The sequence below is a fragment of the Eimeria acervulina genome, genomic scaffold (assembly GCF_000499425.1).
Source record: "Eimeria acervulina Houghton genomic scaffold, Eah_scaff37, whole genome shotgun sequence".
Taxonomy (NCBI): Eukaryota; Apicomplexa; class Conoidasida; order Eucoccidiorida; family Eimeriidae; genus Eimeria; species Eimeria acervulina.
In genome coordinates this window covers 26,661-44,700 of record NW_013549854.1, presented here as the reverse complement: position 1 = coordinate 44,700, position 18,040 = coordinate 26,661, and the positions used below count along the sequence as shown (strand labels likewise).

General features: G+C 50.4%; 3 protein-coding genes across 3 annotated transcripts; 1 reads left to right on the top strand and 2 right to left on the bottom strand.

The window, feature by feature from the left end:
• Positions 1-932: 932 nt before the first annotated feature.
• On the top strand, positions 933-6,738 carry EAH_00007910 (hypothetical protein, conserved; the record flags this gene model as incomplete). Its single annotated transcript, XM_013395753.1, has 15 exons — positions 933-1,029; positions 1,470-1,521; positions 1,755-1,877; positions 2,008-2,336; positions 2,452-2,641; positions 3,015-3,078; positions 4,060-4,270; positions 4,427-4,530; positions 4,702-4,788; positions 4,937-5,034; positions 5,339-5,412; positions 5,665-5,714; positions 5,855-6,274; positions 6,382-6,426; positions 6,610-6,738. The coding sequence occupies 15 exons, from the start codon at positions 933-935 to the stop codon at positions 6,736-6,738; spliced, it is 2,073 nt and encodes a 690-aa protein (XP_013251207.1).
• Positions 6,739-8,185: 1,447 nt separating this feature from the next.
• Positions 8,186-13,744, bottom strand: EAH_00007900 (hypothetical protein, conserved; the record flags this gene model as incomplete). The annotated part of the gene is made up of 10 exons (XM_013395752.1): positions 8,186-8,272; positions 8,424-8,705; positions 8,901-9,249; positions 9,484-9,636; positions 10,018-11,309; positions 11,452-11,601; positions 12,019-12,175; positions 12,278-12,429; positions 12,645-12,710; positions 12,845-13,744. The coding sequence occupies 10 exons, from the start codon at positions 13,742-13,744 to the stop codon at positions 8,186-8,188; spliced, it is 3,588 nt and encodes a 1,195-aa protein (XP_013251206.1).
• Positions 13,745-15,614: 1,870 nt separating this feature from the next.
• Positions 15,615-17,547, bottom strand: EAH_00007890 (hypothetical protein, conserved; the record flags this gene model as incomplete). The annotated part of the gene is made up of 2 exons (XM_013395751.1): positions 15,615-16,601; positions 16,801-17,547. 2 exons carry the CDS (start codon positions 17,545-17,547, stop codon positions 15,615-15,617), a joined length of 1,734 nt encoding a protein of 577 aa, XP_013251205.1.
• Between the last annotated feature and the right edge of the window lie 493 nt (positions 17,548-18,040).

Sequence of the window (18,040 nt, the reverse complement as noted above, 5' to 3'; positions counted from 1 at the left end):
ACCTCTCGAGGTAGAAAACTCGTAACGCTGCACCTTGCATTCTTTCTAACAGGAACTCTGGTGGGCTTTTGGGTTCGACAAGGGGATAAGAAATGGCGTGCATAGTCTTTCAAGAAGCAGCACGGGGGAGAGAGCAGTGTTATTTCCTGCTTCCAACACTGCCGTTCTTCACATTTACGGTGGAGGGACACCAGCTCCCAACGGTGACAATCAAGTGTTTCTGCGTGGTCATACTAACCGGATATCTGCCGTCGCTGTCTCCGAAGACAAAGAGTGGATTGCAACTGGGGACGTGGGACAGGTGCGAACGAACTAAATTTTGTTTATCCTTGATTGTGCTCCGTGGTTTGCCCCACATATTGTGCAATTCTCGCCGCATAGTCTCCGTTTTTAGCGCAGCGGCGTGCATTAGGCAATGCTGTCGTTTGCCCGTTTGCAGGAAAGCTTGCTGATTGTTTGGAACCGAACGCATGGAAAGCATGTGAAAGTATATACGGACCCTCACCCTATGGGTGCGCTCAGAGAGTCGCGGACCCAGCATGCTAAAATTCCAGCACACCTTCTTGTTAATGCACGAAATTTTCCTCAGCTCAAGCATGCACAACTTTGAGCTTGCCCGGCCCATTTCCTTGCTTCAGGGGTGTCATCGGTTGACTTCACTCCAGACGCAAAGCTCCTAGCCACTTTGTCTAGCCTTATCCCAGAGGATTACATCATGGGGAAGGCACCGTCCCAGAAAACGTCCAAGTATCTGAATCCCACGGTGCCAGATGGAACTGAGCCAACAGATTATCCTGATTCTTCCAAAAGAAACCATAGCAGCCTTCCATCAGACATCTACCAAGGAGTGGCAATCTGGAACTGGAGAGATCCCGGGCAGGGCTACACTATCTTGTTGCTTATTCTTAATTGTTAGCCCATTCTACATGAATATGACACCGGAAACAAATGTGGAGCGCATGACGCTTTCCCATGGAATTCAGGAACGCGCCGTTGAGAATCGCAGTTATAGCCACCCCAGATATCCAGGTAACATATTTTGCCTGGATTCGATATCCAGAAGCGGTGTCATGAAGCTCTCAGAAATGCGGGGGTAGGGAAACCGTTTATAATGCCGCATACGCTATCAGGGGACAGTAATGTGTCGCGCTTGCGCAGCATGAAGTCCGCTTTAATCAATGGGATGTGAATGAGTTGCTGACGAGCGGGAGGCGGCGCGTTTTATTTTGGTATTGGCATTCTGAAGACTCATCCTTCCACTTCTACTCCCCAGCGCTCCAATCGAAGGCTTTCAAACAGAAGATTGGAGACATAACCACATCCCTGTTTCTTCCACAGTCCACAAAAGCTCTTTCTGGTAACTGCCTTCATTCGCTGCCGGAATATTTGGTAGCTATGGCATTGTTTGGTTCGTTAGGCCCCAGAAAGCGCACATTCAACACTTTCACTGCGCGAAGCATGTTTTTCAGGCACGAGCGACGGAGACGTAGTCATGTGGAACTTAAGTCTTATTCTCGACGGGTATGTCTGCAAAAATCAAATCTTTACAAGGGAGGTGTCGTGCGTAATTGCTATGACTTTAGCCCAGCAGCAAAGAAGGAGAGCGTGCCTTTTGAGCGGTCGGAAAAGATGTAGAGGCTACCTTCTGGGTGACCAAGAACAAAAACATATACGGCGAAACTGAAGTGTACTGCTGTACTGCGATAGCTGCTGAATCGAAGTGAGCGCCTGCTGATCGGCTTTTGTCTTCGCAGACTTAGTAGACCTGATGAGCGCAGGGCCGTTTCGATCCTCAGACTGCGCAACTCGTGCGTGAGCTGCCTGAAGACATATCACGACCGCTGGATCGTCGCAGGGTTTTCGGACGGAGCAGTGTGGTAAACAATGAACGAAACATCCTGCACTTCTTAAACCGTATTATACGCAGCGCATAGGATGCGTAACCTTTTGGATAAATACAGGATATCATGCCGTCCATAATACGCACCCGATTGATCTTGTGCTCAGCTTTTATGACCCACAGCTCCGTCTGGTTCGCTGCTTCGAAGACCTAGATGCTGTGAGGAAAGCCACATCTAGCCTAGGCTTGAGGATCGTCAATCAATTTTTTTCCACCAGGATTAAGTTCATATCTTCTTCCACTGTAACAAACGTCGCGTTCTTAATGTTCTTGTTGCCGCTGGTTCCTCAGGGTCAAATAAAATGCGTATCCTTCGTGGACGCTTTAACACCTGAAAGCCGTATGTTTGCAGGATTGATAGGAAGCACTCGGCCTACAATCATCTTATTGGCTGCAAGGAACACGTTATTGCAATGTAAAGTTGTGAAGCTCAACGGTTCGTAGTGCTTGCTTGTCCAATGCCTGCTCCGCGAACGGGTTTTCCCGTTCTCTTACTAAGTTGCGCTTGCCATTCACAGTTGCTTTCGGTGAGAATGGTTGTTTTGTGAAAGTGACCCAAGCGCTTCCACACTTAGAAGGCTCCGCTTCTGCTTCGAAGAAGGGCTCAGCAAATGCCAGGCGCCAGTGGATGGCGGATCTTAAAAGATTGCCAGCCTTCGTGATCTCGACATCAAAGGCGCGGATTATAGAGGTTTCTCCAGCTGAGGGCTCCACAACCGTTGAGCAAAGTTCGAAGGAAGTGTGGGTCCTAGAGAAAGTTGCAATAATGGTTTTGTTGCTGTGCTCATGAAGCTTTTTCCACAGTTCATGTATCATGCGCAGGTGCTTATTTTGCAGCAAGATCGTCAATGTATTCGAGGGGCTTGACTCAGTACCAACAGCGCTTGTCTTTCACCCTCTCAGACCAATTCTTGCTGTTGCTGGAGTCACAGGTGAACCACCTACCTCAACGGCATTGATCTCATTGTGCCGCATCTCATCGTCTTCCCCTTTGTAGCCAAAGTGTGTGCCTCATCTCACCTTCGTCCCCATCGTAGCCGGGTGTGTTGCAACTACGTCTCCTCACGCGTCAGTAATCGAAGCTGCCAGATATATGAGCCTTAGGGTATGTGAGGTTCTGGAATACGGAAAGCCATGCACTGCTGGGTAATGTCTGGTTCGACAAGCTATCGCCCACAGTGAGACCCACTCTAAACGTCAAGCAGCGATTCAGCTGCAAACGCTAGCTTTTTTGTTTCCTTTCCAACCACAAAATGCCATAGCTTAGCTCCAGAATGCAAAGAATCATCTCTGTCTCTCCAGGCACAAAGGCTCCTCTTTGTTCCTGAAGTGGATGAAACCGCAGGCTGCAGCATTCAGCCCATCCGGAGTGTTTTTAGCCATCGGCTTCAGCAACGGGACAGTGAAAATATGCGGATTCACAATTCCAGAGAATGTGACTTCAGCAGCGACGCATGGCGGCGATTTATCCCAATGGATGGCTGAGCTAATCAGCACAAGGGAAAGCCGCGATGCAGTCACCCATGTTAGTGATCTCCTGGCTCACAATTTTAACGCTGAAGGGGAACTCTGCGATGAAGACCACACTGCCATCGCTAGGGGAGTTTACATCCTTTTGTTCTGGTGTGCTACAGTGCACATTTTGCAAGAGTTCCGCCCACCTTGCCGTCGCTCATGCGGACCATCTCGTTTGCCTCTTCCGGTGAACCAAGACAGCACCTTAGACAGTGTATCCTAGGCACCATATTTTAGGCGCTGAGCTGGAAAGTGTTTCTCTATCGTTGCTACTATTTCGAAGGTGTTGTGTCTGTAGTTTCGACTGTCGTTTGGGCAATCCCCAACTTCCTAAGGAATGGGCATTTGCAGGTAAATGCGTGCACGATCCAAGTAGAAGCTCTATAAGCACTATCTGAGGGAGTTTCCCTTCAGGCAAAGCCTTTTAAGTGACCAATTTTAAGCCTTGCCCAGTCGCAGCACTTCTCAACCTTATCACATTGCTGCTGGGCTGGAATGCAGCGCCTGGAAAGTTGGCGTATTTACTGACGAACAGCCGCGTGAAAGGTGCGCACGCTTCTTATTAAGCGCTTTCTTTTGCAGGAAAGCATCGTTCACACTATCGAAGAGTCTCCGGCCTTTCTTTCGCCTATTCCCACTGTCAGCCTCCCTTGCAGAGCTTGCCAACAGTTGCCAGTGGCCCAACTGCAGCAACTGTCGTTGGCCCGGCGCAGTCTTTTGCATCGCGCCCGGCTCAACAGCCTCTCCCAATAGCGTCACCTCACCTATACAGCAAGGGATATCCGCGCCTCTTCAGCGTAGGTGAAGACCGAACTCTCGTCGAGTATGATGTTACCAATTCTTTTGAGCACACGGGTAAGTAGAATGGTAAGAAGCACGCAGCTTTGTCAGTGGAAACCTCCACTTCGCTTAGGCCAAAAACGGTAGCAAATGGATTCCCTCGGCAATCTCACTGTAGTACGTGGCCCCTCCTTCTCCCTACCGGCAAATATATCTTGTGCCTGCTCAAAGGGAAGACAGGCCTTTGCCGCATGTCACTAGGTCTTCTGAAGCGGGCGTCTCGCATAATAGAACAACGCGCCTTACCTGCCGGCTGTTTAGCGCTGCCGTCTCCCGTGAGCTGCGTTAATCAGCGTAGAATTCTTTTGAAACACGCAATCCCAGAAGAAACAATAGCCGGCATCCTTTCGCACACATTTACGTTGTGCGAAAATTGCGCGTGATATTGTCTAGCAAGTCCACTGCTACCTGCGTGGGTGGAGTGTGGGTTGTTTCGTTGTTTCCAGGTGGGTGAGCCGGACACTGAAGTCCTCATTTATTCAACAGAAGCAAAAGCAACAGTATGGAGCGCGAACTCGATGACTTGCATAAAGGTGGGCATCAGCTGCAAATGCGCCGAAAGTGTTTATCAAAGTAAAAGCAAACCGCCAAAGCCAGGCATCAATATACCTGATTGATGGACGCCTCAAGCTGAGTCTTCCAAAGGGGTTATGGCTTTCGACTGCGTTTAAATGATCTTAGACTGCCTCCGTTGCAATGGGGAAAGGTGGCGGTGGCGTACTGCAGCTGGCTCTGGTGCAGGATTGGACCCAAACTGCAAACGAAGGAAAGAAATTCAGGTAAGGGGGTCGGCTGCACCTGTGTGTGAATACCATATGCCGCAAGAGGATATTTTGTTTCATTCTTGAAGTGCGTAGCTCACAGGCATTACCATTCCGCAACAAAAAGCTACAGTTGCATAACAGACGATTGATTTGGTTTTCAGTCCGGTGCTTCTCGGTGCTTGTAAGGAGCAAGTCCTAGGCCTCTACCAGCTTCCACTTCAAGGGTTAGTTTTGAGATTAGTGCTAATTTGCGGCGCTGCTGTCCATAACAGCCGCTAAAGTGACATTGTACTTCTCTCACAAGCATTGGGTTTTGCAGCATGTTTGAGGCGCCTGCAACAGTAAGCAGTCATCTAGTGCTTCTCCCGTTCTCGCAGCGATCCATTCAAGAGTGTAAGCGTAGTTGCGCATGCTGGACAAATCGTTGCCTTAGCCGCATCAGCTCCCCACCATGGACATACTATGGTTTTTTCATGCGGGGGCAGCGACTTCACGGTTCTCCAGTGGAAGGTGAACCACAGGGTGGTACAGAGCGAGTTCCAGAAAGGTAACTAAATTGAAGGGGCCAGCCTTCTGTGAAGCCACGCAACCGCATTCATTATTAAAGCTGCCCCTATTTTCCTAGTGTATTTCATTTCTCTGCAGGCCCATCCGGAGTGGCGTCGATTCTGTACCGCATTCCTGGCGGAAGTCTCGTACGGCGTTCCCTTGCTGAATTCCGCAAAATAGAATCCTTGTGCCCATTCCTTTCTTAATGTATACAGTCACGTGTAAACTGCAAACTGTTGCATCTGGGCAGCAACGCAAAGCGGGCTCGTGTTGATGTCTCTGGCAGGGCAAATTCTACCGCACAGCAAAAGAATTCTTCTACTATTCTCAGTTGCGTAGTCAAGGGGAACGGACGACTCGCAGCAGGCGACTTGGAGGCACTGTACCCATCAGAGAGCTCCCAAACCTTCTGTGCGCGATGGGTGAGGCGCCAACACAGTTGGAGCTAAGTAATATTTTAAGCGAGTGCCGCGGCACTCATGGCATCATGCACCGGCAAGGCACAGCCGCGGAGTCAACAGTGGGAGCGGAGACGCCTGCGAAGCCTGAAAGCATCGCGTTTGAACGTTTCCTCGAGCTGTACCTGAACCAACGAGTTTCGCAGCCACTTCAATACTCTGACGTGGTTGATGCACTGAAACAATTGAGTAAAGGCAAGGAAGGGGGCGAGGTACCGCCGGAGACCTTGACAAAGTTGCTCACAACTGTGAGACAATGAGCAGCTTTCCGTGTAACTGCCTGCCTTTCGGCTAGCACTCAATCCATACTATAGAATTTTCATTTTGCTGACACACTGCATGTGCCCTCCTGCAGACAGGCGAGGCTATGACAGAGGCTGAATTGAGCTACTGCCTTGAAGTACGCCTCAACGCCGAGCCAGCAACCTCCATTATCTCGCCACATGCTTTTCTTCTCGAAAAGATTATATCTGCTAAGTTTAACTTGCCTTGTGGCACGCGCCTCCTTACGTTTGCTTTTGACTTGGTTGTACGCACAAACTTCAGGTTCACATGTTCCTTTCATGCGCATTTACCTTCTCAGGTGCTAACAGGGTCTCCTTCTCTCTCCCTGCTTTGCTCCCGAGGCAGTATAACGGGGGACTTTTTCGCACGTCGCATCCTTCAAATGGAGCCTACGCCTGGCATGCCAGGGGGCCTAGATCCCAATTAGTGGCAAGTGTATTGTCGCCCTGTCGGACGGAATGTTATCGCTACTATCTGGTGCGTGAAGGTATACGTGCGCAGTGTACAAACTGAAAGGTGACTGGGCGAGTCCAGACCCTACTACGAATGCAGGTTGGTGAGGCGTTTCAAAAACAGACGGACCAGAAGAGCAGGGAGCCACTTCGAGAGTTAGCAAAAATTGGGCTCTGGAGTCCCTCAACATACAAGCGACTAGCACCAGGTCTGTCGCGCCAGCTGGAAACGTGGGCATGCCCCCCAGGACAGCCTGAGTGTTGGCCCTGTACAATTCCTCCACCACGCTACGGTTTTCGAGAGCGAGGAAGCTCGACTGGCACGGTGCATGGGAAACTACTAATTCTCATGCATATAGTCCCGGAACGCTGCACCGCCTCTAAGGTTCAGCGCGGTCCGTAACTAAGGCAAACAGAGGCAGCCATGAACCTTCGTTCTCTCGCTTGAAGTAAAGTGCGCCAATCTAGGAAACAATGAGTCACCCATACGCTCACATCTCCTGGGGGAGGGGGATAGAAATGTTCGATCTCATCTGCAGCAGTGCAAGTTTCTTAAGGGTGAATATTTTGTTTTGGGTTCCCCCAATGCGGCTATTCCTCAGCTTCCGTGTATGGCTCATGAACAGGAAAACACGTCAAACTTAGGCTTAGCAAGGTGCATCCTCTGCAGTGGCGGGGATGTATTTGGTGCTGCTCTTACTTTGCAGCTGAGAAGCAGGGGGTTTGTCTCAGGCTCCACTTCCATCATTGGTTACTTACGTTAGTAGGATATATACGTGAAATTTGAAACGGAGCAGCGCCTGCTTAAGTGGCCACCGTCTTGTTTAACTCCCGCTAGAATGCGGTGAAGAAAACCAATAATTATCTTCATTTACGGAACCTTCCTCAAGTTCCACACTTCAGGCCGGATCTAGTTTATTTTACACTGTAGAGCATATCCTATCTAGCTAAATTGTTCCATGTGGATTCCTCATGCATGAATCTCCACAATGAGAATGCGGCATCGCATTCTCATTGTGACATCGGGTTGCAGAAGTCGATGATGGCTTGTCGCACGCTAAGGCTGTACACGCTTGTTAATTTGAGCCGAATTGTCTAGCAACTTTCAAAAACGGGCAGGCAAATCTGTGCTCAGCTCAGTAGGGCCATTTTCTCTCCAGCAGCGTTTCCCGGTACTTTTGGATAAACAAGCACAGATCCGCTGGCGTGTGACGCGCTTTTTCCTGTTGAGACCGAAGGTCAATGCCGTCGTGTTTAGTAAAATTATAATTACTGGGAGTGACTGTGAAGGAGAGCCAAGTGGTGAGGATGGCAGCTATCTGAAGTATCAATTGCTCCTCTCGCATTGGCCTGCTGTCTGATTGAGCGCGCGGTGGGTCCTAAATTTGTATTACTCTCAGACTAAGACTCAGTTAGAGCAGGCTAAAGTTCCGGAAGCTCCAGCAGCTTCCGACGAATCCGCCTGTACCTTTCAGGGTAAAGGCAGCTTGGCTCCGTTGCTTGAAGTTCCTGCACAAGAGCAAGTACGCCAGCCTCATTGTCTCTTGATGCACTGTAGCTCAAGCAGAATAATACCTCATGCAGTTTAGGCATCTTTCCAAAGATGTGCGCCGCGGGCAAGCACACTGCTGTGAATATGACTAGCACCCGTACTGCGTACCTCAAGTACTACAGCTTTCAGATCTTCAGCACCAGCCAGAAGAGCAGCTTCTGCTGCTGTGGCCAGGACTTCGCTGCGGTCGTCTAAGCAGATGCACAAACTCTTGCATATTTCAGTGGCAGCAGGACGGTGAATTACCGGCGGACGCTGCTTCAGCATCGCCTGTAGAGCGTCTGCAGCAGCAACGCGTATGTCGTCCCGAGCGTCATCGAGCCTTTGCTGGAGAGGGCTTGCTGTTGCTGCAGCAAGCTGTTGAAGTGCTACATGCTGTTCCTCGTCCCCCTGCGCAGGTCGCAAAAAGGGTGGCGAGGCATTGGCGTATTGCGATGCAGTGCAACATGCTGCAGAGCAGTCAGTACACAAATGAGAGTTCTTCCTCGCACGTCAAGAATGACAGCTTGTAGTAAGTACTGAAGGGCAAGTTTAGCTAAACGCATTCAGTGGTGTTTTTCCATCGACAAGATACCACGGGCTCACGTTGAGGTCAAAGAAAAACTGGCGCACAACTCCAACTGCTAAAAAACGCACGTCCGCATTCCAGTCATCATCCATACAAGATACCAACAACGGAGTAAGCATTGACAGTGCCGCTATGACTGATCTAGCCTCCACTTTGTTTTCATTTGCCTCTTTTGAATCTGTTTCAAGCTGCTCTCGTTTTTCTTTTTCCGGCATGAGCTGAAATGCGTCACAATCTTCTTCAGTCCCTTCCTGTGGTCTGGAAATAACTGGAGTGCCGTTCGTTGACAATGTGGGAATTATTTGCGAAACGCATAGAAGGGCGACCTGAGGAATCTCACAGCCTTCGAATGACCTGGTGAGCGATCTGTTGGTGGTCGCTGTGGAGTCTGCGCTTGGCTGGGCGCATCATGTTGTATGTTTTGCGTACCTTGCGGAGCTTTGCATTCGCTTCTCCTGGTCGCCAACCGAGATTTGGTACAAGTAAGTGCTCTAGCAACCAGCCCCCATAAGGCCTGATGGTATACATGTTTCGCACCGCCATACCTGAGTTTACGTTTTGAATCAAGACACCTGAGGTACACCAGCTAACCAGCCTTACCCGCAGACGTACCGTGCAAGTGGTTTGAAAAACGTAAGGGAAAAAAGAGCCAGACAGGCTCCAAGAATGTCACCCCGCACTGGCGCTACAGCTTCTTGTGCGGTTCCCTGTCTCTGCAGCAGCTGCAACGCCAGCGAGACAAGGAAGATATTCCTAATGATTCAGATGCACCCCACTCACAACGATTTTTCCCACGTGGGAGACTCTCAATGCTTAAAATGCTTCTAAATCAAAATACGACCTTTCCGCACTCCTGTGGATAACTGCATAGCCTTACCTTTACAAGTTCCCACATCCTCAGACAGTTTGGTGCTTGTGGGGACTCCTCGGCATCTGCAGCTTCCTGTGCGCCATGGAGAGCTCGGAGGAGCAACAGCCTCCGCGGATCATTGGCACTCCACAGTATGTGCAATTTTTCGTTTGTTTTGGCTCTTTGGAACTGTGGGCTAGAGCATGCCCTTCCGAAATCACCATGCAGCTCGCTTGCAACAAGGTCGTCAAGAAACGCTAGATATAGCTTGAGTGGTTGTTCACCAGTGTACTCGCAAACACTTGTCACCTGTCACAGAAACCGTGCCAGCCACAACAGGACCAGCGTGCATGCCAACAACGAGAATACAACAGTCGCCGGGATGAATTCTGTGCAATTTATCACAGACATCCCCAGAACAGAACCGTTTGAAAAACGAGAGTTGCTGATGAGCCCAAAGTAGCGTGTTCATGCTGAATGTATCGATGTGCCCTACTGCCTCTCTGGTAATATCTTTATGGCTTCGAGGGTCGATTTGCTGCAGCAATGCTGCTGCAAAGAGGCTCTTAGCCTCCAACTGGCAGAGCTCCCCAGCCGCATGCAGCAGCTGTAAAAGGAGAACAGCTGTAAAGGGCATAATTTCGTCGTTATCCCTGCCACACTCGGTGCCTTGAACTTGTTCTATTATGCGCACTAGCAGCCAAAGCTCTATTCTGCCTAGAACGTAGGCCCCGCTATGGTAAATCTTCGCATCCCCCTTATTCTCGTGTGGTTTCTGACCCTGCCGTTTTCGTCCATGTTCGTTATATGGCTTAAGCCCTCTCAGTAGGCGAGATAACAGCAGTAGCGCCTGTTTCCGTGATTCGGAGGAACACATATGTGTTGTTGCAGAAATGGCTTTTCCAGCGTTAGCTTTATAGTCTGCCCTTCGCTGATCCCGGACGCATCTGGGTGAATTCAGCCCAAGTGCGTTCACCACAAACTGATAACCTCCGGGAAACCTACCCAAGAACACTTTTTCCTCGTGCGAAGCAAGATCTGACCACATGGAAATTTTTTGCTCCGTCTCATCGTCAACAGCATTAGCCAGTACTTTCTCCTTGTCCCGAATGTACTGATGAGCGTCCCTTTGCAAACCTAGGTGGGAGGCGATCAAAGGAAGCCAGGAGCAAGGAGGTAGCAGCAGCGCCACCTCTCCCGTGCAGTGTAATGCAAGCTCGACCGCTTCGAGGGTGTTGCACAGTGAACTGCAAGCCCCCATTTCTTGCAAGCCCCCGCGATGCCACGGCTCGCGGGAGTCGCTGCTGCTGCAGTCACTGCCCGGGTTCCTTCTGCTGTTTATTTCCCTTAGTATGCCGTGTTGGACAAGAAACAGCAGAGGGGACCACTGTTGCTGATCATCTTGCCTGCTCCCAGGGGGCCCTCCTCCTTCGATAACACAAGTTTCGTAGAGCTGCAACAGGAGATGCGGTAGCTCGTTTAGCAGGCGAAACCCGCTAATTGGCATTAGCGCAGCAAGCGCCCTCAGGGATGCAAGCCGCTCATCGGCAGACCAACTTGTAAGCCGAGGCAACAGCTGCAAAAGTAACCGGAGAACACGACCATTCATACCTGTTCCCCATCATTGCACAGGGGCTACCACCCGTCCCAAGTTGCAGTGGGAAGAACTAGCCTTGCGCATTCCCGAAGACACTAAGGAATGCAACGAGTTTCCTTACGTCAGCCATCAACTCTTTCAAGTGTACCCCTGCCAATTCCGTCGCCTGCTCCCTATGATAGCTGGCTGCTTCGTAGAGCCCCTCCGCGTCGCCTTCGCAAGCAGCTGGCGGAGTAGGTGGCGTTCTATGTGGCCCATCGCCTTCAATTGCCTATGCCAATAGCAAATGCCATTTAAATCTAGTACAGTGAAAGTATCGGCAGCATGCTTCGTCGTTCTGGAGCAGCTCCTTCATCCACCGCGAGTGATTCCGTGATGTATCCGCTTTTAGCTCATAGCTGCGCATCCTGCTAAGTCACTCGCGCACCTCTAAAACGTCTTCACTGCTGCTTGTATCGCCGATTGTAAGGTCCTCTTCTTCACTGCTTAGTGGTTGCGAACTCGCCTGTTCCCTCCTCCACTCTCGCCTTTGTTGCCTTCTCCGGGACAAGAACACGCAACGGGGGGCAAGGCTCTGCAGCGCGTGGACAGATCCCACCTTCCGCATATGATTTTGCAACATGCATCCTCATCCCGGTATTTAATAGACGTGGGACTGAAAACTGTTTTACAAAACTTCCTTCCTTACAAGCAGTGCTTTGTCTGCCTCACGGGCCACTTGCTGGTCGATGTCGCCCATCAAGAGCAGGAAGAGTTGCAGCAGGTGCGGGAGCACTTTCTGTCGCAGCAAGACCCGCGGAGACATTTCTTGTACCAACCGTTTCAACATCTGGATCATTTTCAGTCTGCGATATCAAGGGCAACAATGACAGAAGATGGTGAATATTCTCACCATCCCTCAGTAACCAGTGGCTATTCTTCTCGTAAATAAGTTTGAACAAACCTACTTGTTCAGAACAGCAGCTTCCTGCTGTAGTATGGGTCTAATTGCTGTAGCTACAGCCCGTATGTGGCTTGCAGCAGCAGAAACACCGTCTTCAGCAACTGCTGCACGGGAAGAAATCGACCGTAGCATGGCTTCACAGGCTGCGGCCGCTTGCTGCAAACCACGAACAACAACTGACAGCTCGTGGGTCGCGCATGAATATTCTTCGGCCTGCCCTCTATGTATTTCCTTTCGTTCCTTAGCTGGGTAACTTTACTCTTGCCTGCATATCTAGTTGCCATAGAGCAATATAAAGATTTTTTCGCCTACAAAATTGTCGGAGTCATGTACATTAAACTTTCGAACGACTTGCTAGATCTGGTGCTTACCCATCTGACTGCTCGCTGGGGTCTAGCAAGGCAACCAACTAGAAGATGCAGTAGCTGTTTGGAGCTCTGAAGAGCAGCCAGCATATAAGAATGTGGGCATGAGGTCCATGGCCCAGATCTGCGCGCGGGTTTACACTGGGCAGAGGCTTCTCAAGAAGCAACAAAACAGGGGCTTCACTTGGAAAAGCTCAGCTACGTACTTGAAGCAGCACGGATGCTTGCAGTTTTTCTGAAATTGCAGAGAGAAGACGGCATGCCTCAATGCCATTGGACGGGCTCTTGTCTTTGAGTGCGCCAGCAACCGCAGCCAACAAACAGTCTGCAAATTCTGTTGCATTCCAGCCCTTTTCGCTTTGAAACATCGACTGCTTTTGCTGGTTGTGCTGGCCTCTGTTGGAGTTCGACGCAGGCGGGTCTGCAGCGTACTGTAATAGCAGATGCTGCAGGAATTGCATGTTACTGAGTCGGAGCTCCTCGCTTTTCTCCACTTCCTGCGATGTTTCCTTAAGTCTTTCTGCAATGACTGTGATCAGGGGCTTTACCGCTTCTGAGTTGCCAGCAATGCCGGTGTTGATACTTAAGTAAGTACCGTCACCGCCGGCGTTGCGGCCGCAGAAGAAAGCTGCAGCTGCGGGGCAGTTGTTGCATTCTCCCCCGCAGGAGAAAGCCTTGTCGCTGGCATTTTTGTTGCCCATGCAAATGAGTATTACCTCCCGTCTGGAGAGGAAATTCTTTACTACTAACTGGACGAGGTCTAGCGCAGTTGCCCGGCAAGACTCCGATGTGTCATCGGCACACAAAACAGAGACTGGAGAGTAAACACTGCTCAAGAACACTCCTGAAAAGGGACAGCTTGGACAGTTATGGGCCTCTTTGGTGCCTTGATAACTGTTGGTAGTCATCGCAGCTTCGTTACTCCGTGCCGCTCTCCTAGCAGCTTCCTCCTCGTACACGCGTAGGATGGCCCTCGCTCCTTGAAGGCGAGTCACCCTGTTGCTGTCACTAAGCCTATAAAGGTCCCTGCGCAGCTGCTGTAGTAGCTGCTGTTGTTGTTGCTGCTGCGTGTGCAAGGTTTGAGGTAGCACCTGTGGCGTCATCATTGCTATGGTACGCGACAACAGGGAAAGGTTTCGGCGGGAGTGTTTGCAGAACTCTGAACCTCTCATGCATCAAAAACGGTTCAATTGAGAGTTTTGAGGGTTTATTTATCCTACGCAGCCAGTTTTACTGCGACATATTTGATGACTTTCGCCGACCAGTGGGGTCATTCAGTTGGCCCGTACCCGTCAGTGTCTCCTTCTCCGGCAGGCCACAAACTGCGGCGTTGATGCAACTTAAAAGTATTTTCCAGGTTCATTTGCCGACTTTCCATGGCTCTAGTTTAGCTGTATCTGTTCGGCAAGTAGGAAATGGGGAAGATCATTGGCCAGGTGAAGTTCCCCGGTGACCCAGTTGGCCCACGCTGAGTGAGCGAACTGCTGCTGAGGGTACACTATAAATGTACCGGCCCCAATTTTAGGTGCTAACCCCAGGATATCTGTATGCATGACGGTTATCACATACACAAAAGCAAAAGCATGTAAATAAAGTGACCCGGGAGCTCTCGAGATAATGTGCAGTTGGAATTTTCGCAAAGCGAATTCCGGCGCTGTGAGACAGGCCCGGTGTGCCTGTGCCTTATCGGCACCTGACTCGGAACATCTTTCACGAGTAAAGACTGTTCCGATCACCTCTATTTCAACCTTTTTAATGTATCATCTGGCCTGCTGCCTGGGATCCCACCCACGGTGTACTGCTAGAAGACGCCGGATTCATCATCCATGGCCGTGTTCGCCTCTGCCACCGTTAACGGAAGCCAGCTCTTTTGCCTCCTACTCGTGACTGTACTTGTTGGTCTTAGTTTTCTGTGTACTTACATGGCTAAGCGACTCCGGCTATTTCTGAAGTGCCCCCACAGTTAAGAGACTGCAACCCATGACCCGGGGGAATCGCTTCGACCAGCCCATCAAAGGCGCAGTGCCATCACTTGTAGTTACAGGTGTTTTTACTTTTTTGCACTGCACTTTGCAACTCTGAACTGACAAGTACCCACCCCGCGTGGGTTGAATGTTCTCACCAGGTTGACAGCATGGAGCTGTGGGCGCTGTTCTGATTGTGCATTTGCTTCTGGCTGTGCTATCTTTAAAGACCTCTAGCCATTAGTCCCCTACAATTCCGATACCACGGAGCTTGAATCAAGCTATCCACGAGCAATCACGACAAGTGCAAGCCAATGGGCAAAGTATATTGTCCGGCGACACTTTCGCAATGAAAGCTTGAGAATGCGATCCACTACAGCCCCATGAGGTATTCTGGTGCATACTCAGCCAGTTTATGCTGCATGGAGTGTGGCTATCATGGGTTCTAATGCAGTCTTAACAGAGACAACAGCCTCAAAGTGCATCTGTCCCAGTGTATGTTGTCGTGCTTCCCCCAACCAAGCCTTGGCTAAATGGGCGGCAACTTTGAGCTCGGCTAGCATCACTGACAGGGCTGGAAGGGGTTTAATATGCTAAATATGAAGAATAAAGCCTTGTACTGATTATTTTCTGCATGGAGTTAAACCCTGGACAACCGCATATGAAAGCGCATGAAGGACAGTTTCATTATCATTTCACGCTGGTTCAGAGATGAGACCCAGTTAAAATCCAGTGTCAAATAGTACAGTGGAAGAAAAAAGGGGATATTCACTTTAGAAATAGCATAGCTCCAGCAAATCCGGTCAGGCGAATCGATTGGTAGAAAATTCCACATGGTCACGTGGATTTTGGGGGCAGATTTGAAGGCGAGAGTGAGCGATAACTAGAGACCTCTTTTTTTTTAAAGGGCCACCAAGGGTGAGACCGCCTCAGAGTAGGGGGGACCGCCAAATTCCCTTACACCGGCTCCTCTTCGAATGTGAACCTCTTCCCTGTTAACCGCGTAGTTTGATCAAACGGAGGCTCCACAACCTGGGTACATGGAGCACTGTTCCATGCAGAGCATAGGCGATGGGGGTGTCGCTGTGCCGCTATCAGCATTTTTACTTCTAGGAGGGCTATCTAAACTGCTTTCGCGAAGCAGCCTCTTCTTTGCCTTTTCAAGTATGCGCCACTCTGCTCCAACTGCCTTTGCTGCTGCAATGCCCTGATCAGCGAAACGCTGCAGCATAAGATCTGCTTCACGTAGGTTATCGTGTGCCTTCCTCTCTTCCTCAAGAGCTCGCTCCCTCTGCAGCTTTTTCGACTCTTGCTGTTCCCTTGCCTGACGCTTCTGGTCCTCCCCCACTTTCCAAAGTTTGATGCGCCGCTCCTGAATCTTCCTGTCTTCGTCGGCTTGTGCTGCAACTGCTGCCTTGCGAAGGGATTCAGCATATGCTATGTCTTCCATCCTCTTCGTCTCCTTTTCCCTTCGCTTTGCTTCAACCTGGTTGTCTCTGCTCTCCTTCAGCTGCAGTTGCATGGCCAGTCTGCTAAGCTGCTTCGCTTCTTCTGCTTGCTTCACATCTGCTTCAAAGCGTGCAACCTGAATTTCTTGGTGTCTTGCTTCCTCTGCCTGAAGAAAGGGGCAGCAAGGAGGAGATACATCAGAAGCTGAAGTTCTGCAAACAATGACGTGAGAAAACGGAACTACACCACAAAGAAATGCTCGCTTGAGCAGTTCGTGTTCAAGGGAGCAAGGAGTGTAGAGGAAAGGTGAAGCCTTTACCCGAGCAGCTGCAAGCACCGCCGCTCCTTGAGCTGTAAGCCGTTCACTTCTGTCCAAGGCCCAAGCCCTGAGCTCTTCTTTTCTCTTCCGTATCATTGCCTCTCTCTGCTGGAGCTTTTCAGCGCAGGCGAAGGCTCGGGATTCTTCAGTTTTCTGCTGGGCCTGTGCTGCCTTTCTCCGTTCTTGAAGTTCTTCATTCGCCGTGACCAGTTCTCTATAGAGCCGCCTAGACTGCAGTAATGCCACCGTCAGATACGCAAGACAAACAGCGCCACTAAAAAGCTTCTGCGCTGCACTAGTTAGGTCAACACGGCTAAAGCGAAGTGCACGTCGCATGCTGATCAGTGCGAAATGGTTGAAGTGCGTTGGCTATCCCCTGCCAGTTTGAAAGGCATGAAAGAGGAAACCTTCATTCGAGCGTGGGAAGGACCTCCGCTTGCTTTGCCTTCTCTGCTTCATGTTCTGCTTGTTGCTCCTCGTCTAATTGTCTTTTTGCTGCTTCAGCTTCAGCAGCTAGCTCGTCACTTTCCTGCTTTCTGCGCTGCGCTCTCTCGTTGATCTGTTGTCTTAGAAAGGCTTGCGCCTGCATGATTTTCTCTTGCTGTTCTTGCTTGTCACGCTGCTCTTTCTCGACCAACCGCCTATTCATAGATTGCTCCTCCCTTAATAAGTCAAGTTGGCGCTCCTGCTCCATGGAGGCCTTTCGCTCCGCCCACCTGAGCTGCTCCCGCTGCCCGGCTAGGGTGTCTGCCACCATCTGTGCGCGAATGAAGGTCCTTATCTTTTCATCCCTTTCCACGGCCACCGCACCAGCCCTCTCGATTAAATCTTTTTCCAGTTGCTTACGACACATTTCTTCTTCTTGGTCTTGCATCAGAAGTTCGTCCTCCTTTCGCCGCCGCTGTAGTTGTCGCTCGAGAAGCCTGCGTTGCCTTGCGTTGCAAAGCAGGTTCTGCCACCCTGAAACCCTTTCTGCTGCTTCCTTCTGTTTTTCCGCCATGCGCTGCAGCTCTATTTGCCTTTGAAGGTCCACGTCTGATAGCATTCCCGAAGCAATCGCTTTTATGTGATCCAGCTCGCTCTGCAGGAGGGTCACTCCGGGGCGTGTCTGGGATCGTGTTTTGAAGCTTCCCTCCCCTAAGTAATCAAACACTCCACGAAGACTAGCCCCTTCCATCTTCTCAAAATTTTTGCTGCCCGTGATTCGAAATTTCCAGGGTAAGAGGGAGTGGCAGAATGCTCCGAACAGACCAATGAGGCACTGCTCTTAGGCTGTAAGTCCCGCAGGACTTGGAGCCCAGGGCACTCAAAATATCGATAAATAGCACACTATTGACCCTGTACAAACCATCTCTGGACTTGCTAGTAATATGCTGCCCCTCTGCAGCGCATGCGAGGGCTGCCGACGCCGCGGCAAAATGAGACCTGAATTCATTCAGAGGATCAGCCGCCTCGCCCTCTTCTCTAACGGTTGTTAAGGCGCTTCAATTATGTAACTGGGAGGGCTTGAGTGGGTGGCTGCTCATAATACAGAAACATTTCAAACCGGCTCTCATCGGTTTGCGAAGATGAGGCTGACTTGCTCGCGTTTGATGGCGGAACCATAGCCACCCGAGTGGCAGCTCGACTTCATCACTCGCAGGTGCACAGAGAAATGAATGAAGATTTCC